Here is a 27,701-nt window from a genome sequence, read left to right as displayed (position 1 = left end):
AGCAATTACAACACAAAACCACTGATTACAAACACAGTAAAAATAGGTGAATGTGACGTTCCTGAAGGAATAATTCAGCTAAACAATGGTGCACAGATTGGATGGTGTTCAGCTTTACATTCAGCCCGTGTTCAATAGTCAGCTGAAATTTACTGATTATTGTTTGCATCTTAAATGGTGTTCACAGCAAACTAATCAGCATTTTTTCCTCTTTCAGCCACAAACACACTCATACGCTATCAACGCCACAACAACAAAACAAACACAACCCACCCTGCTAGTCGTTGCTCACTCAGTTACTCACATGTCGGAAATGAGAAAAATAGTTGCTTAATCTGGAATTTCCTACAAAGGGAGGAAAGGGAGAGGAGAGATGAGCCATATTTCTGACTGCAATTTTCTTGTATGATGTGAGTCCAGGGGGGTGTGTTTTCACAGCTCACCGTGTCCATTTCACATCTGACTGACAGCCAAACAGAACAGGATGAACTCTGGAAAGCAGAGAGCACGAAGGCACTAGATTGCTTTTATGTCTCCTTTTTATCTGCAGCATACTCAACAGTTGACAATGTTAACATTTATTTAATGTTAATATCACCGTCACTACCATCATAGGCTCTGAGCCTAAATAAAAGGAATAAGGCAGGAAACCAGTGCGCCATGTCTCTTTATCTCAGTTGCTTTGGCTCAATAACAAAAAATGTGTCATTCCTACATTTGAGGAAATGTAATGCACGTGATTCTTTGTGGTCAACACAGGTGAAGCCAGGAGACTGAGCATTTTAAAATATGTTCAATTCATGGACACGAAGGAGCTGCAAGGGTCAACATTTGATGACCCCCAACAACTTATCAGTGGAAAAGGAAGAAGAGTGAGGATGTGTTAGAGAAAGACAGAATATAGAAATATAGAGTAGACCCGTTGGTTTACTCTGGTTCGGGCATCTGACCAGGATGCCTACTGGGCACCTTCTAGATCAGGTGTTCCAGGCATGTCAAACCAGGAGGACTTCCTGAGGCAAACCGAGGACACACTGGAGGGATTACACCTCTTGGCTGACTTGGGAACACCTTAAATTGTGCCCCAGACTTAGATAAGTAGTAGAAGATGGATGGCTAGATGGTGCACAAAAGAAAGAGCATTTCTCATTCTCATTTTTCCATTTGTTCTGGAGTAACTGGGCAACTGACTTGACTTAGTGCAGCTGTTTGTGATTTACAAGAGCAATGTTATGTGGATCTGCTGGACATCCTCCTAAATAGATAGACAAGTAACGATAAGAGCAGAATAAATGGATGTTTTTGAATGTCAATACAATTTTTTTATCCTGCACATGGTTTCAAAATACACCAGGAGCGTTTTAGCTGCAGAGTGTTTAGATCTACATGTGATCTTTTTTTTAAAAAAAAATAAAGAAAGCTTCTTTATGCAGTTCCACAGAGCAAACTCCAGAGTTGAAAAAGGTGGAAGCAGAAACAAAAAGCTACTGTTCCTTGGGGTGCCGCTTGAAGCCGGCTCCAAAAGGCAGTCAGCTGACTTATGTTAAAATGTCTAAATTTACAGCACTAAAAGGCATATTTACAGCGCAGTAAGAAATATATAGTTTTGACCTTTATGGGTAATTTACCCCTGATAAAAACTCTGATTAGAGTGAGTTTTCATCAGCATTTTTAATGGATTATCTATATAAAATGCTATCATTTTATTAGTCCATTTAGTAGCACTAATTAGCCAGTATGAGCGTTGTGTGTTCCCCTAGGCAATTTATGAGTGCAGCTTGCTAACCAAACCAGCTAGCATTAGCTGACAAATTAGCACTCCACCGTTTCATCCAAACAAGGTAATTATAGCCAAAATCGACAGTTTAAAACCAATGACTGGCACTCATCTTTTATACTGTCTGTATGCTGTTCCTGCTTTTAACTTCCTGGCACCCCCAATTGCTTTGTGAAACTCGATGTAGCTTCTGTTTAAAAACCCCCAAAACAAAACACTTTTTTTATTTTTAAGGGAGAAAAGCCACTTCTGAGATGCACAGTGCTACATGTGTCGGAACTCAGAGCATCATGTTGAGAGCGTACGATGAGTCGGTATTTTGTAGTGTAGTGCTCAAGCTGAAAAGTCCACACAGAAACAAAAAAGTTGGAGGGTCCACAGATGTCTGCGCAGACAAAATTTGCGTCACTCGGACTCGAAGTGAAGTGGGCTGTTTATGAGAGCACTCAAAGCACTTTTATATTACAGCCCACGTTCAACTATTCTGACACTCACACTTTGTTCCATGAACTTGCTTTATCTGTCTACACTCTGACAGTAATGGATGCACAATTCAGAGCCTATCTTAAACATGTGCATTAGACGAGCCAGGGACTGGTAGACCAGACTTGTTGTAGTAACAGTACCAAACTGTTCTGTGGAAATAGGCCTACTATGTGCCGTAGTGTACTAGATAATATATAGGTAGTTATCAACAGACAAAACTCTGTTGGATAGTTCAAAGTGAAGGATTGAGACAGACAGATTTGTGCTGAAATGGAAGAAGAAATAATCGGAAAAAAAAAAATAATGTGAGAGAAAAGGAAAATTAACTCAAAAATCAACCCAGTACCCACAGGTGGTTTTGAGATGCAAGCACTGTGTGGCCTACAACATCATAGCACAGCTATACAGTAGAAAATGAAGATAAATAAATATCACATCATATACACGCACAACTTCAAACAGATCCACGTATCTTCTCGATACAAACACCTTTATGTCTTAATAGATGTAGACTGTATAGATGCAGACAGAGGCTGAGTGACAAACAAAAACAAACAGGCAGTCAGATGATGCAGGAGAACTGACAGACTCATCTGAACTGAGCTGCATTTAGAAGATGCTCACTCGCCATCTGGGCATCTTCCTGATCTGCTGGGCTGCACAAAGTGAAAAAAAAAATGAATATGTGGATATTAATTTCCACCAGGTTTGTGCCCCAGTCAAAGATATCCCTTAAAACAGCGGTCCCCAACCCCCGGGCCTCGGACCGGTACCGGTCCGTGAGTCGTTTGGTACCAGGCCGCGAGAGTTGAGGCTCAGGTGTGAAATGTATAGTTTTCAGGGTTTTTATCGGTTTTCAGTGTTATTTTGTTATCGTTTTTATCGTTTACTCGGTTTTCCTGGGTCTTTTCATGTGTGTTATGAATAAATTTTCTTTTTTTCGGTGCCGGTACTAGTTTTATTTTGTTGTATTTATCCGCGACACCTTAAAGGCCGGTCCGTGACAATATTGTCGGGCATAAACCGGTCCGTGGCGCAAAAAAGGTTGGGGACCACTGCCTTAAAAGACACAGAATCACTTCTGTGATTCTTGATTTACGCTGACAGTCACTATTAAATGTGTGTAAATACTAAAACACCTCTTCAAAGGCCAGAATACGGGACTGCACAGATAAGAAATGCAACAAACAATTAGCGGTTCATTAGACTTTTGGAAATGTGCTTGTTAACTAACTCTAACTCTATATCAATGGGAAGACAGTAAGGTAAAGACAATCTAGAACAATCAATGTACAACTATAGTCTTCTTTATCAAGCAATCACTTTTGTCACTGTAAGCTGTAAAATTTACTTCATGCTACACTTACAAACTCTGTAAAAGTGAAGGTTTCCCAGCATGTGTAATAAAATTCAAATAATTTGTTCTGACAAATGTGAGCTAATGCTATTATTTGTCAAACATATGAAAGATGCAAATGTTCTTTTTCTGCTAAACAGCAACAGCAGTGTGTGGAGACCATTGTACTGCTTATAAAGAAGTAAAGGCAACTAATTAATTCCTCCTTAATTCTCACTTGTCTCTTGTCAGGTGGGACCTAAATACTTCTCACATATTCTCACACCTCTGATTGTGAGCTTGTTGAGTCGTTTGTGTGTGCCCATATGCACATTTGTTTGCTTGCTTGCATGTGGAGGAGCAGCCTCTCGCTCCATTGCCGAGGACACGTATCATGATCTTCAGTCCTTCATCCTGCAGTTTTAATTGTTTGAGAGTAAGGTCTGAGTAAGCAAACTGCTGCTGGGGAGGCTTTTCTCACCACCTGAAGCTGTGGAGTGCAAGTTAATACTAACGATAGCAAGAAAATATCAGCTCTGGCATTCATTATATTAATTCAGTTCCATATTACACATCCATAAATCTATAAAAAGATCATTTTGTTTCATCTTTCCCAATTAAGTCATTTGCCTGTATCCAAATCCAACCAAAGTGATTCTAGAACAGCGCTTACAGTATAAACGCCAACATGCCAGCCACCTACACACACACTCACACACTGTGCTGTAATCCTCCGAGCCACCCAGCTCCCCCCTCTCAATACTACTTGTGTGTGTCATAATAATTGGAAATGAAATGTAAACTGGATAAATTCACACCCAGTCAGGATAACAGGCATTTTACACAAAAAATGACAAAAAATGACAGATGAAAAGTGAATATATTTTTGGATGAATGGTGCAAATCCACGGTAGATCCATTTGTGCTAGTTAATTAGTACTTTGGTGTTTTATTAGCAGTTACTCTGGGTATTGAGTGGCTTTGGGACCTGGTAACTCTGATTCTGGTGACCCAATTTAGCACTACCATATAAATGAATTCCTCAGATTTACCCTAGTTTTCTTTTTTTCAAAATAAAAGCATACAATAATGGCAAGCTTTAGGAAACTAATTAACTTTGGGCTGATGGGAGGAAATAAGACACTGAGAGATCTACATACTGATTCTACATTCTGATTCTGTGGTTTAGGGCTAACTGATGGCAATAAAGAAATTCCAGTGTACCAACTTGCTTTTGTTTCCCTGTTTCGTTGCACTTCTTTTGTTATGAGTCACTGTGCCATTTGCTTTGAGGACATTAGCTTTTACAGGCTATAAACTGTTTCAAAACAAAACTACTTCTGCACTGGTATCATCATGCAAGCAGGCAGGAGGCATAGTCTGTGGTTTACTGGACAATTTTCAGCTGAATTATGACTAGTACACATACTTTATACACAATCATTGTGAAAAGCTTGTGGCAGCTTCAGTGACTACAAGCGGATCTTCATAAATCCTGTCATCTAACGCTATAGTCACGCTATGCAAAACAGTGAATGGGGACCGCAGCAGAACGAAATTATTGCATCGGTGTGCAATGAGTTTGCAGTCCGGTTTCCGTTAAAACGGTTGTTTTAGAGACAGGAATCAGGTCTGTGACCTGTCACAGTCAGATGGTGAAATGGCAACGAAATGGAACCAATCTGAAATCAGTTTGTGATTGAATGTCTGTGAAGGTTCTCAGTCATCCAGGTCATCGTAGTCAAAGGAGCTTGCAAAGAAAAATTCGCATGATAAGGTGGGGCCAGATTTCACAATGAGCTCACCCGAAACCCTGGCTGATTGGGACCCACACCCAGTTTCACACCTTGGCTCAGGCAATTAGAGGAACATCAGGGGGTCCTTTTGTCCCTCTGTGGGGGGAAACTCCCACTAGGTTTATATCTGGGACTCTCCACCATTTGACCTTAGAACTGAAGAAGCTTCTCGGATGAGAGGTGAAACGTCTTCAAGCAACTTAAAGAAGTCCAGACGCTTTTCTTTGCAAGCTCCTTTGTGATTGAATGTGCTCAAGGTGGCAATCACACGCAATCTGTTTGTGACCACAGAATGATTAACTGTGATAAACAGATGAAAATCGCAAATCTGTTGCCATTTACATACACAGAAAATCACATTAACTACTCAGAATGAACTGGTTCTTATATTGCGTTTTACTATTGTAACTAAGTGAGCACTGAAAGCGATTTATACAACATACACACAAGCACTTTTTCCTACCCGTGCTTTCTATCTAACAACAGCATCTCTGAGTTCAGTATCGTACCCAAGATCAAAGGGATCAAACCACCAACCTGCTCTACCTCCTGAGCTACATACAGCCACTCCAATACTCGACGTCCAAAAAGCTGTTTGACTCTGATTGGTGTGCAAGTACCTTGCAATCAAAAGCTGGTCACCCTAGTTACTTGCAATCAGTCTACAACAGCAAAGAAATCCAAGACAATTGTTTCTCTAGAACTCCAGAACTACTGGCTTTTAATAGACTGTTGAATTGTCAGATTTTCAAGAGCCACAATTTTCCTTTTGTTAGAGAGCTATAAACTAAATGGACCACCTGATTTTTAAACTATAACTTACCATGCTATACAGCACTAGTATACAGTACCCAGTTCTTCAGAAATTCAGAAAGAAACAAAAATCTGTATAATATTTCACTTTTACACAAACAGATTAATTACTTTTGCTGTATTAGTCACCTAAAGCAACTGACACCAGTCAAACAGGAAAAACATCTCAAACTAGGCTCCAGTGTTAGGTAGCAATTTAGAGATGACTGCAGTAAATCAAATCCAACGCATACTCCACTCACAAGCTTCTTTCTCTGTTAACAAAAGCTCTAAAGATGTAGCACTGATGTCAGAACAGGACAGTTGGTCTGGTATTTTTATAACCAGCTGACATCTACAAACAATTCGCTTTTTGCTTTTTTTTTAAATTTAACATCGCACTTAGCAGCCAAAAATAAGAGGATCGCTAAATTGTTAGAATATCAACTACAGCTGAAAACAGATGAACTCCACTGATAACTATAATTACATGTTTCACAAAAACTAAGCTCTCAGTCAACTTCCAGTTCTCAATTGATTTACATTCATTTGAGAGTACATAGTTCCTCTCTTTGATTTCAGAGGTATACTATAAAGAAAAAAAACTCTTTGATCATCTGTGGAGCACAGCTACAACACTCAAATTAACATCTATATGCGATTCTGATATTCTAGTAATATTCTAATATTCAAACCCTGTCCTCACAGCGACCCCCTAAATCACACACTAGTGTGCTACATGCATGACTGGAACAAGCTGCAAGTCTAAGCACATGGAGTGTGTATTGTGGATAAAGCTATGTGGGTAATGGGTTGTGAGCGAGTAATCGAGCGTGCTCGTCACAATCAGCATGCAAGCTCAGAAATGAAAAGGGGAAGAATGGACAATGAGTAAATAATACAGTACAATGTGCAGCATATAAGCATGCATGCACAGAGGCTGTGTGGAAAAGGCAGGCAGGCTATGGAAATCAAAGATCAACTAAGTGCTATCACCTACTTTGGACCTTAGTTTTTCTCAGAGCGCTAGTGTCGACTTCACACTTACAAGACACTCAAGGAAACTATTATGCAATAAAAGGAATAACAATACCAAGAAAAAAATTAGACCAAATTAAAATTAGAAGTGATAAAGGAAACAACTATTTAAAAGTCATGCTGAATGACATTAATTCAAGGATGTTTAATGTTTCACTTTGCTTTGCATGGCCTCCTTTTTAACAAAGGTCCATTTATTGAAGCTGAACTCCTATCTGATGGTCCATTTGAAGTTCTTCTTTCACGAAATTTTACTGCGATAATATTTAACTAAAAAACCGATACCATCAACTGTATATATCACCAAGAATAGAAGCATGTGACAAGCTGTTTCCGAGTAACTTTGCATCTCTCTACAGAATAAAAAGTCTCATTCAATTTTTCTTGGAAACACACACACAGACACACACACTTTTGCCCTGTCTCCCTGATGTGCAATAGTACCAAGTGCAATTTTCCCAATATAACAAAGTATTTTATTCTATTTGTATCTATTGTATATAATATTTTATTCTATTTTGTATAGTATGTTATTCTATCTTATCTTATCTTATCTTATCTTATTCTATTCTATTGTTTTTTTCTTTTTTTCTTAATTTTCACTGCTCTTAACTTTGTGCCGTGACCAAAAAATTTAGCACGGGTGGGACTAATAAAGGTTTATCTTATCTCTTATCTTAAAATAAAAAAATACATTTTTCCAGTAATGAAACTCTACCCTTTTTTGTAGTCACAGGATTCTTTTACTGGGCATTTTAATCACAAATTTGACATTTAATTCCTGTTGCACCAAACACGAGGCTCACGCTCAGGTTTCACTTCTGCACAGCAGATTATTATCTGCTTTAGAAGCTCCCTCACCTAGATTAGTATCTGATAACAGTCAAATTTGGAAATGATGACCATGTTCGGTTGTCACTAGAGCATGACAAGCGAACATCAGTGACCAGGGATGTAGCTCAGTCGTTTACTTAGTGCAGGGTACTTTCAGGCAATCTTCAGAACACTAATCAGCTGTCAGCAGTGTCATTCACACGCATGTCTAATAAGTCACCATTATTTATTGATTTATCACCATATATAACATGTTAAGTAATACGGAGAGACCAGTATTACTATGCTACTTACTATGCTGATGTTAGTTCAAGCGTAGCCAGTGGAAGCTGTTTTTCAAAACAGACAACAATAAGCAAAATCAAATGACTTATGTTTACTGGCTGTAAAAATGTAAAAGCATTTCCAGTTTTTATTAGCAGGACACCAAAACAAAGAACTTACAGTATATCTGTGTTGACAGTAGTCTGTTTACTATAGCACATATTACGATAAGCTATCTTTGTCAATAAACTGAGATGCAAAAGACGGATATGGGTGAGGTAACACTGATAATGAATGAGTCCTGGTCCATGCTGGGAATCAGGCTAATGAGTTGGCATTTGTACAGATGGCCTAAATTTAGCCTGAAGGCGGTGGCTTTTTCCTACATGTCTGTAGAGAGTGGCTAATAAGGACAGTAGAGCAGGTGATGGGAGAGCCAGGAAACTAACTATTTCTGGGACCTTAAAATATTAAAATCTTGTTTGACTGCTGGAAGGTCACTCTAGTTCACTCACTGTCTCTAAACACTATCCTGTTTCATCTGCCCGATTCACCTTAAGACACCCATACCTGTAATCTGGTCAAAGCTTTCAGTCTGCTGGCTGCTGTCCAGCACTGGATTTGCACCTCCCTTAGGAGTGTGAGTTTTCTTCTAATATAAAAAAAATTAGAATTTTTTTTTACCATGATTTATAATTTTGGTAACATATGTTGTCTAATAATAGTAAATTAAAATTAATGCTTTGATTTCTAAAATTTACTTTATGTTCCTATACCAGATGCTACCAAAGGATACAGGATTGGGGGTATTTAGTCTTAAAAACAGACAATGACGCTCTAGTGGTCCTTATTTTTGAAGCCACGTCAAGTTCATTTATTAAGAGAGAGTGGAATTAAACAATGGCTGATGCATCCTGTGTGCAAACAATGTACACCCAGATGAAAAAGAAAGTTCCTCACAGGACTTTATGTAGTCCTGTGAGAAAGTACATATACAATAACTGCTTCCATAAGAATTAAGAGGGTGGAAAGCAGCATGGTACTGATCATCAAATCCACTTGATTAACTGATTATCGGCAAATGTGAGCACCTCTATCAAAACAAAAACTTTGGGAGGTTGCTAGTCTGGAGCATTCAGGTGTGTGTTAAAACAATGCGCAGTCTTCCCAGAAGTGGATGTCCGGCAAATTTACCCCAAGTTCAGACTGTGCAACGCTCACAGAAACGAGATCAATTCAAGAGCTACATCTCAAAATCTACAATCAGTTAGCATGTCAGCAGTACAACAGTAAACGGTAACATTAGAAAAAGACTAAACGCAGCTGGGACTAAATGCAGCTCCAGCCTCCACATAAATTGGATAAGGCAAGACCAAAGTGTAGATGTCTTGCCACAGTGGATGTCACCGCATCATATCTGATGAAAAACAAGCACACTATCCATCCATCCATCCATCCATCTTCATCCGCTTTATCCGAGGCCGGGTCGCGGGGGCAGCAGCCTAAGCAAAGAGGCCCAGACCTCCCTCTCCCCAGCCACCTCCTCCAGCTTATCCGGGGGAACACCAAGGCGTTCCCAGGCCAGCCGAGAGATATAATCTCTCCAGCGTGTCCTGGATCTGCCCCGGGGCCTCCTCCCGGTGGGACATGCCTGGAACACCTCACCCAGGAGGCGCCCAGGGGGCATCCTTGTCAGATGCCCGAACCACCTCAGCTGGCTCCTTTCGATGTGGAGCAGCAGCGGCTCTACTCTGAGCCCCTCCCGGATGGCCCAACTTCTCACCCTATCTCTAAGGGAGAGGCCAGCCACCCTTCGGAGGAAGCTCATTTCTGCCGCTTGTATCCGCGATCTCGTTCTTTCGGTCACTACCCACAGCTCGTGGCCATAGGTGAGGGTAGGGACGTAGATCGACCGGTAAATTGAGAGCTTCGCTTTTACACTCAGCTCCCTCTTCACCACTACGGACCGGTGCAGCGTCTGCATTACTGCAGCCGCAGCCCCAATCCGTCTGTCGATCTCCGGCTCCCTTCTCCCATCACTCGCGAACAAGACCCCGAGATACTTGAACTCCTCCACTTGGGGCAGGAACTCATCCCCGACCCGGAGTGGGCACTCCACCCTTTTCCGGCTGAGAAAGATGGCCTCAGATTTGGAGGTGCTGATCCTCATTCCCGCTGCTTCACACTCGGCTGCGAACCGTTCCAGTGCGAGCTGGAGGCCCTCACCCGATGAAGCCAACAGAACCACATCATCCGCAAAAATCAGAGATGAGATTCTGAGGCCACCAAAGCGAAAGCCCTCCGCCACTTGGCTGCGCCTAGAAATCCTGTCCATAAAAATTATGAACAGAACCGGAGACAAAGGGCAGCCCTGGCGGAGCCCATCACCCACCGGGAACGAGTCCGACTTATTGCCGGCAATGCGAACCAAGCTCTTACAATGGTTGTACAGGGATCGAATGGCCCGTAGCAATGGGCCAGACACCCCATACTCCCGCAACACCTCCCACAGGACACCCCGAGGGACTCGGTCGAATGCCTTCTCCAAGTCCACAAAACACATGTAGACTGGTTGGGCAAACTCCCATGCACCCTCAAGTATCCTCGAGAGGATAAAGAGCTGGTCCAGTGTTCCGCGACCAGGACGAAAACCGCATTGTTCCTCCTGTATCCGAGGTTCGACTAGCGGACGAACTCTCCTTTCCAGCACCCTGGCATAGACTTTCCCAGGGAGGCTGCATTATCATAAGCACACTACATTATCATAAATACCTTATACCAAACTGTCAACATTTTTTGGGTTTGGAAAAGTTCTCAAAGAAGTTCTTTGATCGACCTTTGGAGCCCTACTTGCACTCACTGAGATGCTAGTTCAAGTACAGTCAGTGGTAGCTCTTTTTCCAACCCCACACAACAATTAACAAAGTCAGTTGACATTTGATTTGGGCTTGTTTAGCAGCCACGGGATCTGAGCATCTTGCAGTCACTGCAGTCGACCATGTCGACATTCTAGAGTCAAATCTAAGGCCATCTCTCCGAGAGCTAAAGGTTGGCTGAAACCAAGTCATGCAACAGGGCAATGATCCCAAGCACAACAGCAACTCTATAGCAGAATGGCTGAAAAATGGGAGAATCATGGTGTTGCAATGGCCCCCACAATATAAGAGACTGAAGTCACACAGAAAACTATTAAGAAACTATACTCAGGGTGGTTCTACAGTACAATCTACTGGATCTTGGCATTTTACAATAAATAAAGGCATGACAATAAACCACGTCAATGTTTGCCACCTTGATATGAATATCAGTTCCCAGTGTGGACTCAGTGAAGATGTATCTGACACCCCTACTTTCAGGAAGTGTGGAGCATTATGACTCTTTATACTGACCCACATTATCAAACACATCCCCTCACTCAAATCGGGAAATACCTCAAGTGAGTTCATCAAACAAAACCCCGCTTGGCAAATCCAGTGCAACATTATGCCCTCATAAAAAGTCACAAAGTGATTTACTAAACTGCATCCAACATACTCCGCTGACAAAGACTTTCCCACAATAAAAGGCACATAAACATGATTAAACACCCTCACAAAACTTTTATAGTAGCAGTAGCTGTTGGTTAGGTTTTACGTAGTTAATCAAAATAATTTTTTCACCAAGCAAGAAATTTGATTACACTCAGTGTCAGCATTTTTAAAACTCTTCCTTTCAACATTTCTACACAAACTGCCCACTAGGTTATGTTATGGTTATGACTATTGTTGATCACACATCTGTGAAAGTAGGTAGGCTCTGGTCTTTATGAAAGTTAGACCTGCCTCCACCACCCAGACCTTCCTACCACCTCACACCACATCAGATCTATTTTCTGTAGATACTGGGCTGAATGTTCGTCATTTACATAAGCACATAATCTGCTTTTGTTTTAAATTACTGCCTGGGAGGCTTTTAGAAAGTCAGCTTTTCATGTCTTTAAAAAAAATCCTGTTCTTAATACTCTCGTTAACAAAGGCACACAGACACACACTTTGTGTAACCAGCGCAGTGTATCAGAACACTCATTTTACTGTAGAGCACTATTACATTGTTTACAGTCAATTAAAAGCTTAATCAAGTGAAGAACAGCCTCCAGCAGCTGCTTGGCATGCTAAAGTGCATTCAGTAGATGGTGTGTGTATTTGAGTCCAGCCTCAAGTAGATCTATATGTGTGCATGGCTCATGTTGTTATATAGCAGCAAAGGAGAAATTAGTGCATCACCTCTGTGATGAAATGTCACTGATTAGCACCCTGTTCCTTAGTAACTGAACAACATTTGACCTTTTCATGTGTCCCGACACAGGCACTGACGCTTCAATGTCCCCTCATTAAGCACATCGAGTGCATGTTTACTCATCCATACACTAAAGCTGACGCACCTCTAAGTCAAATAATAGATGTTAGGTCATAAAACATGCGATCGGCGGTGACCAAGAAGAAGAAGTTCCCCTGCATGAACTTACAGCAAAATGAAGAAGAAGAAGAAGAAGGGTGGCATACTAAATGTTAGAAGCTAATTCACAAGAAAATAGTACACAGCAAGTTGAGAAAACAAATAGATTCTTAGAGCATGTGCATGGGTAAAGAATCAAGATGGGAAAAAATAGCTGTGGCCTCATCTTTTTTTTTGCTCACAAGCAGGTGATAAGCTGCAAAAAAATTATAATTCATGACACTGCATGGTGATCAGGCATGAATCAAGGAGTGACAGACAGGCTACTGAAATCATAAATGCATCTTCTTTCATGATGGAGACAGGACTGGTTACTTTGTCACTCACATAGTCTATTCCCACAATGTGCCAATCACTCAGCTTGACAGTACGGATAAGAAAATACAAGTTGATGAGGTAAGTCTCTCCTTTGGGTGCATGAGTGGAAAAATACGAGGGAAAAAAAGCAGCTGAAGGTATGTAATACATGTAAAAAAAAAACTAAACAAAAAACTAAAACAAACAGCTGTGGAGGCACAAGTTGTTCATTCTTTTTGGCTAACAAATGTGTTGGAAAATTATAATTGATGATAAGCAGTGGTATTCACACAAGAGTCAAGCACTTATAGAGAGGCTTAGATTCAAATTAAAATCAATTTTAAGGCTGGAGACAGGATTAGGCTACTTGGCTGGTCAAGCAATCCTGCAAGATGTCAGTCAGTGTGATAACGATGATAAGAAACTCAAAAAAAAGAACATCAAAATAAGAAAAAAAAAGTTTACATTTGCGTTGTTCTCTTTGTTATTATTATTGATTTCGTCGTGTTTGCTTGCTCTCGATAGTAGGTGTGTGTGAAGTTGCAGTGAGCACACGGTATCCCTGTTTCTCTTTGCCAAACTTTTAAAAAATGTTCATGTAAGGCTCTTACCTGTGTCGGGCTCCACGCCTCCCTTGCGCACAGTCAAATATTCCCCCCTGCGCGTGTATTCCCCTTATATTCCTACTGACATGACAGAAGTGTGAAAGCTGCCGCGAGCCCGGCGAGTCTGATACGCACGGGCTGCAGAGGAGTGACCGTCCCACCAAGAGAGAGAGAGAGAGAGAGAGAGAGAGAGAGAGAGGCGGGGTGATCGTTGCCGCCATCGCGTGGCAAAGGGGGGAACTGCATGCTATAGTACAGCTGCGGGTGACCAACTGGCCCACTTTATGTGAGAGTGGACATCATATTTTACCTCTCTATCCCACATAATTAGAAGATACTTCACATTTGCAGTGGTCAAAAGCCTTCACTGTAGGACATGAATGCTTCTAAAGTCAGGCTTTTTACGCAGCTGATGTGACGAAAGAAGGTTAACCTGTTTTCACACCCGACGGGAAGGGGCGTTTCTAAGATTTTTCTTTTTTGACCGGGTGGCACGGGGCGGGGAGGGGGGCAAGAACGAGAATATTTAATCAAAACAAAATCAGACGTGGGAAAAAAAACAGTAGTGCAGCAAATATACGAAACATACTTGGATATATGTTTTTCAAAGTGGATGACAAAATGCAGTAAAGTTTACAGTCTTGTGCAGCTCAGTGCTGAGGTGTTTGATGAAAATATTTAATCAAACACCTCAGCACTGACTTTTACCTAAAGTTTTTCAGATTCAAATGAAAAAAGTGATTCTGTGTTGTGTCTGGGTTAGGGTTATATATCACATTTTTGTCAGTTGATTTTTGGTGCATCATTGCATCCTGGTACCTTACATTTCCCTTTACCCTCTCTCACACACACAAACTTGCACACATGTCATCATTTACATACACACTATTGCTTAACGACACACACACAACCATTAACTGATCCCTGGTCTCCTTACTGTGGATATTGCTCACCGTTTCTCTCATCAAGTTCACTGAATGAACTTGAATGACCCTAACTGTCCCATTACATTTTTTCATCCCATAAAAAGTTCTTGTGCCCATGTTAGTCAGTGGTTTGCCTGCTTATATATCCCACTACTCCACACTCTCAAAATGTGAACACAGAGGTTCTCCCTGTGACCCTCCCTCTTCACTACACCTGATCCAAATTTAATGTTGACCAGTTAGCTGAACTTGGTGACTGCCCCTGATGTAAAACGAGTTTGACATCCCTGGACTAATCCGTCTTTACAACGTCAATCTAAATTACGGGCAACACCTCAACGCATCACTCTCTGGTGCAGGTGGGCACTTTACGGTACCTCAGAGAAAACAGAAACAACATTAAGCTGGCAAGAGTTCGCAAGGTCGCTCGTGTGGATAGTCACAGATAAATAAGGAATTAGTTCGGACCTGGACCTGGTTTTAAAAAGTTGAGAGTTCCTGGTGTTCTGACAGTGCCATTTACAAGCCAAACAGAAGATAAACGTCGTTGCACTCAGATTCTGAATGACTAAACTACCAGGAAATGCAGGTGTATCGCTGCTCGGGGACAAGTCCCTGGAGTTCTACCGGGACCCGGTGAGCTTCTGCCAGCAGAGGATCGAAAAACACCGGAGCAGAATGTTTCTCTGCCGCCTAATGAACAGACCGACAGCCTTTATCTGCTCCGTGCAAGGGATGAGAGAGCTGCTGTGTGGTATAGTGAACACTTTCTCTTTTACGACACATAGTTAAACTTTGCTTCCACAGTCAAAGGGATATATGGAAAAAATTTCCTCGAGTAGTCCATGGGAGAGACTCGGGATAGTATTGGGGGAAAATATTATTATTATAGAAGTTTAATTGTTTTTACTTTTACAAATGATTTAAATACTTGCACTTTAATAAATTACTCATATTATATTGCACACTTAAAATGAGGATAGGGCCTATTCAGTGACCAAAATATACCGAGAGAGAGAGAGAAAATAGATTTTTTTAAAGCGTTAATGTTAACACACTGTATTTATTTGTGATTTAGATTTTTTTTAATACATGACTTACTGGACATTAAAGTTTTATAATTTAAATTTTAAAGCACATGCTAGCGGTAGGAATTTGTGTAAACAAATTTAGTCCCCTAAATACAAATATCTCCAACCTTAATTTAGTCGTTTCTGCCTCTCACATTTAAACAGTTTAAATATCCCATGGCATGATTTATTCAACTTATGCATCGTGATGTGATGATATTTTTGTTATGCTGTAAAATAGGAATGAGATCACAGAAGCACTCATGAGAAAAAGCAGAGATTTTCCATGCATGTTGTGTTTAGTACAAATGAAGCAAAGTGTGACGTGGACGTTTGATTGAAGAGTATGCAGAGATGTTATGTGATGTGTTTCAGAGAAGTCCAGTTTGTTTCTTAAGGATCCAACTGACTTGATGACAAACATGTATGGTGACACCATTGTTACTACTAATGGTAAACACTCACACACATACAAGATGGCCCACACTTAAAGTATATTCAATTTGAGTATCAATTTTCCCTTCCCTACTCCACATGCTTTAAATACAAGCAAAAAACTTTGCAAACAGTGACTTGCATTGGTATATTTTAGGTGAGGAGGCATGCCTTCTCCGCCTGTCACTTACCAGCCTCTTTACAGGAAGCTGTTTGGGATCGTGGAGTGATTATATCGCAAGGTAATCATAATATTGTTACAACAGTAATTCATGTATTTGATAGCTGGGGGATGCCTCTGACTGAAGTTTGGGTTGTGGCGGCAGAAATAATTGCATAGATATATGTGACGCAACTGCAAACCTTTCACTGCTGCAGCAGTTGAAATGTGTCCATCCATGTCAAAGGTTTCTCTTGCAAGAGCTGAGTCCCTGTTTGTTTGAGAAACAACAGTTCTTTCCAAAAAAAACAGTTGTACTTTTACTTAAGACTAAAATATGTCTGTGCTTGTCTGTTTGTGTCTGTGTAGTGTATGTGAGCGCTGTCTGAAGGACCTCTCTGTCAGGTGTTAAGGTTCAAAAATTGAGGAAGGAGAGTACAAACCACCCTTGGTCCAGAAGCTCTTGGTCAAACAATGATTTTTAATGAATACACACGTGTGGGAAGAATAATCTGTACACAGACAGGAATTAATCTTCGACTTCCTCAAAGCATGAACAGATATTTTATAGCATCAGGGTTTGATTTACTGACGCCCCTTCATGCGTCACAGATACATTTTATACATAGATCAGATCAACACCACAATGACTTTTAACCCAGAAGATCATCTTCTATTTTCATGGCTGGTACTTTCCGTTCTTGTCTTAAAGTGAATTGTTCCTCTTTCTTACCGAGACATGACTAATCTCTCCTCTAAATAAATCTAACTCATGTGTGTGTGTTTGTTGACCTCACATGCTCTTTGTGTCACCTCTTCACCTACTAACTGTCTGTGTCTCGTCCTCAAATGCTCTTTCTCAATTCACCTGTTGCACTTCTGACCTTTTACCAGACCAGAGGCTCACTGAGACTATATGTATGTCTTCTACTAAATAAATGTTTTAACCAAGAACTTCTACTAAAACCTTAATATGAAATGACCTGATATATAAGTGTTTTGTAAGCATGTACTGCAATTCCTTCTATGTTCTAGTTTTCCCTCAGCATGTATCACCTGAACAGTCACGTCAGTGAAGCTTAAGACCTTTAAAGAACCTGAACATCAACTCAAATAAGCACAGATATGCATTGTGTACACAATAGTTATAACTGCATCTGAAATACAAAATTAACATCATCATAAACATCTTAAGGCCATCTTAAAGCTATCTGTTACATTGTTAAAGCCTCGTCTTAGCCTGCTGCTCAAAATAACTTCCTGCTTCTGCAAACTCTCTGCAAGCCTGTTTCCTGTCAGCCTGTGACTTTTAGCCTTTCTGAAAGACACACACTGTTCAACCCCTGAATGCAATATAAACTCCAGATTATATTATTAATGCAATGGTAATAATGATGATTATTTAACAATAGCAGTAAAATAATTTCCCTGCTCCACACTCCCTCTCTCGACCTCTGGAACACCAGAGGTCGCAATACATTGTGTCCTCGCTCAGACCCTCTCTAGCCGTCCTCTGGCTCAACCAGCTCCCATTCGAGAACACTCCATGTGTAAGCTTAGGTTTTCTCGGTCCCTCTCTGGTGGTTCAGCAGGCCTCGAGATCTCCAGGATCCTCGCCCCTCCTGTGGTCGCCGAGATCGATCTTCTGCAAAGGAAACAAAACACCTTTTCCTGCACCTCCCTAACTTATCCTTTTTGGGACTCTGTAATCAAAAGCCTGATCCTAATTATGCTCTTAACTTATTGACTTGTATTTATATATATTCTTCAACGTTCCTCATCACTTTAAAATTCTTTAAGCGCTGGTTTCACGTCCGGTTGCTCGCTCTATTTTTCCCTATATGATCATCAACATCCTGTGCACAAACTGTCGCTGCTGCAAGTGCCTCTACTCTAATCTTAAGTCACCTTTTTAACAAGAAAATCATCGTAAACGCCTATTCTACTAAAAGATCCAAAAGAAAACAACCACTTTAATCAATTAAGTTTAAGCATATAAGCAATTACTCCTGCATACATTTCATCATAGCTAAATGCTGCCTTGAAACAACTCCTGTGTGTTAACACTAACTTCATTTTAACCTCACATTTCCTATGTTATAACCCGTTTTTGGTATAGCCTCTTGCTCCTTTTAATTTAACAATACCTTCTAATTCTAGTTTATCAGACTTAACCAAAATATATGCTTTCCTTCCTCTTTGGTCCTTCTTTAAATTCAGTTAAAAGCTAAATGAATTTGAGGCCTTTTGCCTGGAATCAATACTGTCATGTGTGTTTCTGTGTAATATCTGTCTGTGTAAGCCTACATTATAACCACTACTTCTAGAAATCAAAAGAAATCAAACCTGTTCTCCTCCTTCAACCCTCACTAATTTTCCCCAAAGGATATCTTTTTGTCAACGTGTCCCACAATTTCCCTCTAAGATTTGTACACAGCTTTAAAACACTGGCATTGTATCTTCTAAACAGGATTCAGTTCTTTAATCCTTTAACCTTAACATAAAAATAACAGTTTCAGTTTTACCATATCCAAATGATCAAAAACCCCAAAAGTCCTAAAATGATCCTAAATTATTAAACAATTAAATTAATACACCCTAAACCCCCCTTTATTTTGACACATGAAATGTGTCAAACTACTATACAAAACTAAAAATGCTCAGTTTTCCCCACTCATGTTCCAATCTATATCATAAAAATAAACTTAACACAGAACAATTATCAGTCATGTGTTTCTACAATTAATGGTAACTGAGTTATATCAGAAAATGCCTCCCCCGTAACATTTGGCCTTCTCCCAACAATATACCATAATCCCATAATCTAACCCCAGTCAACAAAACAGAAATTTTCTCTGGTAAAAGCAAATTGTTTGTCCACATGTATTCATCCACACCTTCATCCAGTCACACATTCACATGCAGTCACACCATATATTTGCTAATAGTGGAGCAAGTGATCAGATTCTCCACCCTCAGCAAAATGAGCTCAGTCATTTTTTATTTTCCATAGGAAAATATTTCTTTATGCTTTTGGACTGGATTGACTCGCATAAAATCCTTTTTACAGGGACTATGAATAGTCCCTACAGGTAGCTTTCTCCTCAGCCAATTGTAATCTGGAAAGCCCCCTTATATTTGCTCTTCCCGAGAATTTTCAGCGCCGTTATTCACTGTTGCAGGCCTCCTTAAAACAGAAATGAAAAAATAGAGCTGATTGTTAGCTCATAAAAACAAAATCAAAATCACCTGACAGGTTTTCTTTAAGTGCACTGTTACAAAATAATGGGCCCAATTTTAGACATGTCCATGTTTCCTAAAACTCCCTCTATTAAAAACAAAAACAACAACCCAAACCTAACTGACAAAATCAACCCATCACCACAACAACCTCAACAACCTTAAACACACAAGTCTTGCCACCACATAATTTCACCTCCTCAATACACCGAAAGTCTCATTAAAACCACACAATTTGCACACAAAAATCACCCCCTTATGCTCTGTAACATACTTACATTCAGCATAAGACCCCCTCACAACAACATATCACTAAACTATAAATTTCCTACCCAAATCTGCACTTCTCTTGTCTGCCATGCTTCCTCTTCTGAAAGTCACTTCCTCAGTCACACACATACAGGAAACTCCTTCGTCACCACTCACTCCAACCAATTTGCATACTGAGTCATATCTCAAGAAGTTGCTGTAACAAGAGAAACATATGTTTAAACATTATCTCCTTATTAAATTATTTTATTTCTTTCTACAGTGATCACTAGTGTTGATCACTCAGTACGAGAGCACTCCTAAGTCACTCTTTTAAAACTACTTTAAACACTTTTTTGTTTTCATAACCCACTCCCTTTGTCATATAACTTCTTTGAGTTATTCCTCAGCTTCAAACTCAAGTGTATTTCATTAACCATTCACACCCTTCTACCACTCATACAAGTAGCAAACTGATCTTCATTGCGTATCTTTGTGTTCTAAGCCAGGTTTAATCAGTATCTATACAAATAATCATCATGAGCTTGTCTTGTCTTTATAAGGTTAATGCATTTTCTGTTTGTGTGTGTGAATTTGCATATGTTGCTTTTGCAGTGTGTCAGACTCCTTCATAATTTTGCCTTTAAACAGTCAATTTTCTCCTTCCCAAATTTACTAACCCAAATTCTGATTTCCTACCTTAAATAGCAGCATTCCTTGTCCTCAGCCAGAAGGTAGGGCTCCACTTGCCACGTACCCCCTCCGCCTTAGCCCAGCGGCTTTACCCTTAAGGTCCCGTCTTCTTCACTTCATCTCACCAGTGAGTCTGAGCTCACAGGGACTGAGTGAGGCCGAGTAATCGTGACTGTGCCTGCCTTAGGTTGTCCCAGGGTTTCGAGGCGGGATCTTACCCGTCATGGGCTATCCAGCCTTCCATACCCGCCTGATACGGGGCCCAAGTGGGCAGGGGAGGGAACACACTGGCTCTGGAAATTAAAGGAGTGTAAGCTGCTTCCTTCATTGCATCTTATATTAAACTATCTCACTTCTGATTCCTTCCTAGAATAATTTCACATATGGCACTTTGTGTATGTGTGTTTTCTATTCATTAATGTAATTGTCAGTTATTTTCTCTCTTCATTTTACCTTCTTTATCTGTTTGTAACGTTCTACTAAACCTTGATGTAAAAACAATACTCCCTTCTTTCACGCACACACTCTGCATTTTGCCTACGCACACACTTCTCTCTCAGACTTCCTCTGTTCACACACCACCTTGCACTCACTCTACTATCAACTTTCATAGTGTTATTATTATTTAGTATTTTGTACACCTCACACAGAATCATTCAAATCGAGTACTCACAGCATTCACATCACAACCTTCAACTTTCACTTTCAATCCTGCAAGACGCAGAGATGGACATCTCCTTCACCTAACATAAAACTAAATTACCATATCAACATACAATTACTGAAATTCAAACTCAAATACACCGTCTGTTATAATAAAGTCAAAGAGTAAACAGGTGTACCAAGTGTATGTACTTATGTGTTTTTAAACTGAAAGAAAAGAAACTCAAACTCTTATAACATCACTCATGCCTCTCTCAAATTAAAAACACTTTCAAACTTTAAAACATCCTACTTTACATCACCAAAGAAATACCTCTCACACCTTTATTCATCATTCAAAACCTTCTAGTCACCGCATTCACACACTTAAACTGTGACCAGAGTTGAGGAATATAACTCAAAACACACTTTCCTAAGAGTATTTTAGACATGCTTGTCATAATCAGAAAGAGCAAGTCAAAAACAAACAAACGAAAAATTGAAACCTCCATTAATCCTCACCGCACACACAAGAAATTGAAAAAATAAACCACACCAGCAACTAATGCTGGAGAAAAGTTACTACTGAAAGTAATGTGTTAGTCTTAAGTATATACAGTGCACTCAATATATTTATATATCTACATCCAAACTCAGTCAATTACTATACATCCACTACGGCAACTCAAAACTTTATTTATAGTCCTCTAATAAACATAAATGGCATCTTAAACACACTCAACAATGTTTGCAGCAGTATTTGGCGGCAGAAATAATTGCATAGATATATGTGACGCAACTGCAAACCTTTCACTGCTGCAGCAGTTGAAATGTGTCCATCCATGTCAAAGGTTTCTCTTGCAAGAGCTGAGTCCCTGTTTGTTTGAGAAACAACAGTTCTTTCCAAAAAAAACAGTTGTACTTTTACTTAAGACTAAAATATGTCTGTGCTTGTCTGTTTGTGTCTGTGTAGTGTATGTGAGCGCTGTCTGAAGGACCTCTCTGTCAGGTAACACTTACACCAGTTATATCCACACATATTTACCTTTTTCACGGATATATTTATATGTATTAATGTAGCTCAAAGAATACAATGAGATTTACAACAAGTATTGTTTCACAGTCCGAATAAGTAAAAAGTGATACTCTTTGATAAGCAAGAGTAAAGTTAGGTCCATAAGTATTTTTACTGTGTATGTAGTCCTTTATTTCAGAGGCTCAAAATTAATCAGACAAATTACTGACAAGCAGTTTCATGAGCTGTGTGATCAAAAGGATCACACAGCTCAGCTGCACTAAGAGATCTTAAAAAAGAACTCAGGTGTAGCATCACAGATTCTTACCTTGTTTAAGAAAAAAAATCACTTAAGAAATAAGAAATCTGTAGAAGATAGGTGTATCAGTCTAATGTGTGCAATCGGTGGATGCCATCATGAATATAAATACAGAGGGTTCACCATAAAGTGCAAACCACTGGTTACACTCAGGAACAAGAAGATCAAAGTAGAGTTTGCCAGAAAACTAAAAGAGCCTGTACAGTTCTAGGGAAAAAAGTCTTTGGACAGATGAAATCCAGATTAACTTGAAGGGAAGAGGAAATTATAGAGAAGGAGAGAAACATCTCCTGATCTGAAGGAGACATCACCGTCAACATGGTGGAGATGATGTTGTGGCACGGGCGTGAATGGCTGCCAGTGTAACCAGGTCACGCGTGTTTGTTGATGACGTTTATAGAAGGAGCAGGATGAATTATGAAGGGCACAGAGCAATGATGCAGAACTGATCAGACAGCGCTTTACAGTACAAATGGATAATTACTCAAAGCCAACTGCAAAAGCAACTCAAGAGTTTATCAAGGCCAAGTCACTGAAAGACAAAGAAAGGAAGAAGAATCCTTGGAATAAAAAATGTGTTAGTGTATCCGATTATTTTAGCCTCTGAAAATGGGAGACTGTGTGTAACAATGTCTGCAATAACTAAACAAGTAACTGCCTTGAACCCCTTGAAATAAAGCTGAAGGTCTGCACTTCAGTCACATCCTGATTGTTTCACTACAAACACACTGTGCTGATGTACAGATACAGTGTACACCACCCACCGCAGATGTAATTCACACAACCACAATGACAATATTTTGTCCAAACACACCCAACCTAACTTTGAAACCAAAGCTGTGAAGATGAATATCACCATGTGAAAAAAGTACAGAAGCTTTTTAAATGTAGTTGTTAGGACACTAAAATATAAACGTCCAATGTTTATAATATTCATATTTTCATACATACATATACAGCTTTATGGTGTGTTTCTATCAGTATTTCTTGAAGTCACTTGCTTAAATTACAGTCTCTCCCTGAGCCTGGTTCTGCTGGAGGTTTCTTCCTGTTAAATGGGAGTTTTTCCTTCCCACTGACACCAAGGTCCTTGCTCATAAGGGCTCATCTGATCGTTCAGTTCTCTGTTGTATTACTGTAGGGTCCACCTTACAATATAGAGGCACCTTGAGGAAACTGTTATCGTGTTTTGGTGCTGTATAAATAAGTTGAATTGAATAATTTAATTGAATAAACTCATCAATGTGTCTCCGATTGTATACTTGTGTGTGTCTGTGTAGTGGTCAGCCAGAGAGTGTATACACTGCTTTTAAGTCTCTGGGGACAGAGCTGGTGTTGGGCCTTTTTCTGAACGTACGAGCTGAGAAGCAACCTGAACTTTTCCAGGAAATCAGTCAGCTGTGCACCCAGCACTGGCACGGTAGGGCCATACAGATAAATCATACACACACACACACACACACAAAAAAAAACCCTCGTGCTAATTTTTTATTTTAATTTTTTTGCAGCCTTTTGCATTGATGTTCTTTCTGCAACGTATTTTTATTTAAATATAACACTAAGAAGTGATCAATCTTAACACCTCTGGTAATGTTAAAACATGACAATTTTTTCTTTTGTCTTTTTTTGGCAACTTCAAGTTTTGTGCAATAGACTATTGCAACATCTCCAACTTCCTCTTTCATTCTGGGACCGCACACATTCATCTGTGTGTTTCTGACTCTTTTGTTCTGCGCCTTCTGCCCTCCTCCCCCTCACCCTGCAGGCCTGATCTCTGCTCCAGTAAATGTGAAGGTTCCTATGTGGTCGTCGGGTTTCTCCATTGCCCTCGATGCCAGGAACAAACTGATGGACATCATCAAAGATAAACTGGAGAATGACAAAGAGGGGTGAGACTGCACACACCTCAGTTCATCTGCCACTGCTGCTTTCACAAAAACAAGTTTTTCTCAATTAAATAGTTACATTTCTATCCGGATTGTTTGTGCACGTTTTATATCAAGACAGATATGTTTTATATGTTTTGTATTCCACTTTCTGTTCCTCTTGTGTCTGAATAATGCTACGCAAATAAACTTGACTTGACTGAAGTTAAATGATGTATAAATCTCTCCTTTCAAACATAAATCAGACTCTAGTGGAGGCCTTGGGTCTATACTGATGCTCTGATTTGTATAAGTGGCCCTTGATTAAGGATCCTTTCTCTTTCTTTTCTGTCTCTGCGGCCCTCTCCAGTTTTGTTGGCTCTCTCGGTTCTTTGCCGCTGCCTGACTCAAGTTCTGCAGCCCAGCACCTCCTGTTGTTCATTTCAGCGCTGATCCCGAAAGCCCTGGCATCACTGCTCACCTCCTTCACATTGGCACTCGGTGGGAATGGACAGGTACACAAATACAGGAGAAGAGTTTACAATAAAAAGAGGGAACATTAGTGTTACCCAACTTGTTATATCTTTTTGTAAAGGCAGTGATTATTGTTCTTTCACGTTTATTCAACAACTGCAGGAAAAGCAGCCATGAATGCGCAGGAGGAATCCACGGTAGTAAACAGGCCAGTCACAAAAGCTGTAGATAGCATTGACTCAACATTTAGCTACTTTTCCAGGGAGGTGTGTGTCAGGTCAGGGATAGCATTACAGTATGTTACAGTGTAGTGTTTCAGAAGGGTTTCTGGTTACAGTGTTCCTACGGCGTAGATTTAACACTGAAGTATAAAATCCCCGTTAAGCTGATTGTCTTAGTGCCTCATAAAATACTAACAGTGATCAAAACAAGCCAGTGTTAAGGTAGAAATGGAGTCCACCAATCATACTGTCAAGAAGGACTCAAAAATGCTCAACATACTCAAAAATGCAGTTTACACAGGGACAAAAAAACAAACCTGAAGCTACGGTTAGCCAGCTAGCTGCGATGTTTGCTAGCCATTTGTACACATCAACATGCAGTGGTCTAAGGAGCTTGGAAAGAAAATGTTTGGACTTCTTTAAGAGTCCTTGAAGAGGTTTCACCTCTCATCGGAGAAGCTTCTTCAATTCTGAAGAGCTGAAGAAGCTTCGCGGATGAGAGGTGAAACGTCTTCAAGGAAACTTAAAGAAAATAAACGATGGACATCCACCATGCCATTACCTGATTACTTTTTTTTTTTTTTAAAGACACAAAAAACTAAAGCAATCAAAGCTGTCATCCCACGCCTCTAATTTTGAGCCTTACCAGTATAACTCAAACGTCAGCATCAGCAGGACTTGAGATTCATGTAGGCTCTATATGTAAAATGTTTCAGTTTTCAGTAAAAATCTTTGTGCTCTGACATACAGCTCGTTGTCTCTGTCTCCATGTTCAGGAGAAAGCCCGTCGTCAAGCAGCAGAAGACCCTGATTACCTGTGCCGGGTGCTGCTGGAGGTGCAGAGGCTATGGCCTCCTTTCATTGGTGGACGCAGAATAGCTGATCAGGTAGTTTTTATGTAAATTTCAGTGAATGAGCCAGTGCTCCTCATCTAGCACAATTATACTGTGAGTAATGTCTTAAAAGTGAAAGAGAATGAAGATTTTAATTTCGTATCCATGTCAAACACGTCTGATTTTTCCACCACTCATCTGGTCAGTTAGAAAACTTTTTGCAGAATCTATTTAGTTCTATTCAGAGGTCCAAAGTTTATGAGTGCGGAAGTGAACATCATCATGAGAATATTTAACAACTGAAAAAATACAACCCTGCAGCAGTAATGACTTAAATTGGGAACTTATTGGTTAGTCTGGTGACTTAGCCTTTAGGGTAATGACTAATCTTTGGGACAGATTGTTTACTGTTGCGGATTGTTGCATTTTTAAAAAGCCTAGTCATTGTCAGATGACCAGTAGTTTCAGTGGATTGCATTTTGGCAAATCCTTTTCCTGTTTTTGGTCCACATGAACTCTTCACCTGCATGAAACCAAAGCCTGCTCAGACATCACCGGTCAGCACAATTTGCACTTCAATAAAAACTTGCTGAATTCAAAGGAAATAAATCTAGCAGCATGTGAACAGGTTGCTATTGAAATACCTCCCAGCAAACCTGTGTTTTCAGATATTTTATGGTTTGTATTTGTGTTTATAATTTTAATCCTGAGGTAGAAGTAGTTGTAGTAGTACTTGTAGTAAGCATTAGTTGTTTTGTCTTGCTCTGCCTTCCTCTAGATGGCGACAGCTGACTGTAGATGAAAGACTTTTCTAAGAGCGTTGTCTGTGTATGCTGTCCTGCAGAAGGACTTAGTAAATAAATATTGTATATCTTCAAATGCGGTAATTCAACTTTACAGTCGTTTCGAGACTTCTTCTGTTCTCTCACAGTAGCAGTCAGTGTTAGTGAAAGTCCTCTTGAAACCTTTATTTGTGTGCTTTTACAACTACAGCTGTGAAGGTTCGCCCAGCTGTGAGGTTTACCACAGGTAAACCACTCCACGTGTCAGTTATTATAATATCTTAAAGTTTGTTTAATTGTATTATTATTTTTCCTTTCACCCTGTTTGCTGTGCATGGTCCGTTGGTTCTCATGTGATTATGTAAACTGATATTTTGTAGGCGTGTTTGCTGAGAAAAGTCTAGTAAAATGTAATCTGTACACTGATCAGACATCTGCCTGATAGTCAAAGCCCACGTCGTCTCGACTTACCGCCTACTGACTGCTTTTACCCCAAGGATGAGGAATTCAACAGTGTGTCCGCCTCTTCCCTCCGTGGCAGTCTTTGAACCCTGTGACTTCAGCAAACAGGCTTATGCAACAGTCCAATCAGAGACATTGATCTCTCTCTGTGATCGATTTCCTCCGCTTCCCCTCCGGAAGGAAGCGAGTGTGGGAGGGGACGGTGGTGCCAGTGTTTTCGAGTGAGGGTAAAGTGAACTGGTGATGCTCTGAAGCGGAGTGGAAAGTTTTGTCACTCCTGTGAAACATACCAGTGCACCATTCTTGCCAGCGTCAGTGGTTTATACAGAGATATAAATAAGATAAACACAAATGCACGAGCAAGACTTACAGGACTGGGCGCTAGAATATCTACAGTGACTCGAGCAGCTGTGAGAATATTTGTATACTTAAAGATACTCCAGCTAAAGTTTGAAAAGCAGTACTTTGAAGACAACTGGCTGTTAATAATGACATATTGCCAGTGCCATAGCTGATGCCCTGCCAGAAAATGCAAGAGGCAAGTGCTGTGCCTGCTCTGAAAGGACTGATGAGATGTTTATGTGTGCAGGGAAGTG

The 27,701-nt window shown here is 40.2% G+C and overlaps 2 protein-coding genes across 4 annotated transcripts in view; one reads left to right on the top strand and one right to left on the bottom strand.

The window, feature by feature from the left end:
* LOC308384039 (5-hydroxytryptamine receptor 4) overlaps positions 1–13,834 on the bottom strand; it is a 61,407-nt gene extending 47,573 nt beyond the window's left edge. For all 3 annotated transcript variants that reach the window (XM_080862344.1, XM_080862346.1, XM_080862345.1), the window contains exon 1: positions 13,726–13,834. The gene's annotated coding sequence lies outside the window, so the exon portion shown is untranslated. The remainder of the gene's footprint in view (positions 1–13,725) is intronic.
* Positions 13,835–15,045: 1,211 nt separating this feature from the next.
* LOC308391591 (putative cytochrome P450 120) overlaps positions 15,046–27,701 on the top strand; it is a 30,243-nt gene continuing 17,587 nt past the window's right edge. Inside the window, exons 1-8 of the mRNA XM_080874244.1 lie at positions 15,046–15,399; positions 16,091–16,168; positions 16,308–16,392; positions 22,108–22,143; positions 23,749–23,888; positions 24,234–24,357; positions 24,704–24,848; positions 25,805–25,915. Coding sequence (XP_080730370.1) covers positions 15,210–15,399; positions 16,091–16,168; positions 16,308–16,392; positions 22,108–22,143; positions 23,749–23,888; positions 24,234–24,357; positions 24,704–24,848; positions 25,805–25,915 — 909 coding nt within the window. The 5' untranslated portion in view covers positions 15,046–15,209. The remainder of the gene's footprint in view (positions 15,400–16,090; positions 16,169–16,307; positions 16,393–22,107; positions 22,144–23,748; positions 23,889–24,233; positions 24,358–24,703; positions 24,849–25,804; positions 25,916–27,701) is intronic.

Source organism: Rhamphochromis sp. 'chilingali' (assembly GCF_963969265.1).
Source record: "Rhamphochromis sp. 'chilingali' genome assembly, chromosome: 2".
NCBI lineage: Eukaryota > Metazoa > Chordata > Actinopteri > Cichliformes > Cichlidae > Rhamphochromis > Rhamphochromis sp. 'chilingali'.
This window is presented reverse-complemented; position numbering and strand designations above follow the sequence as displayed.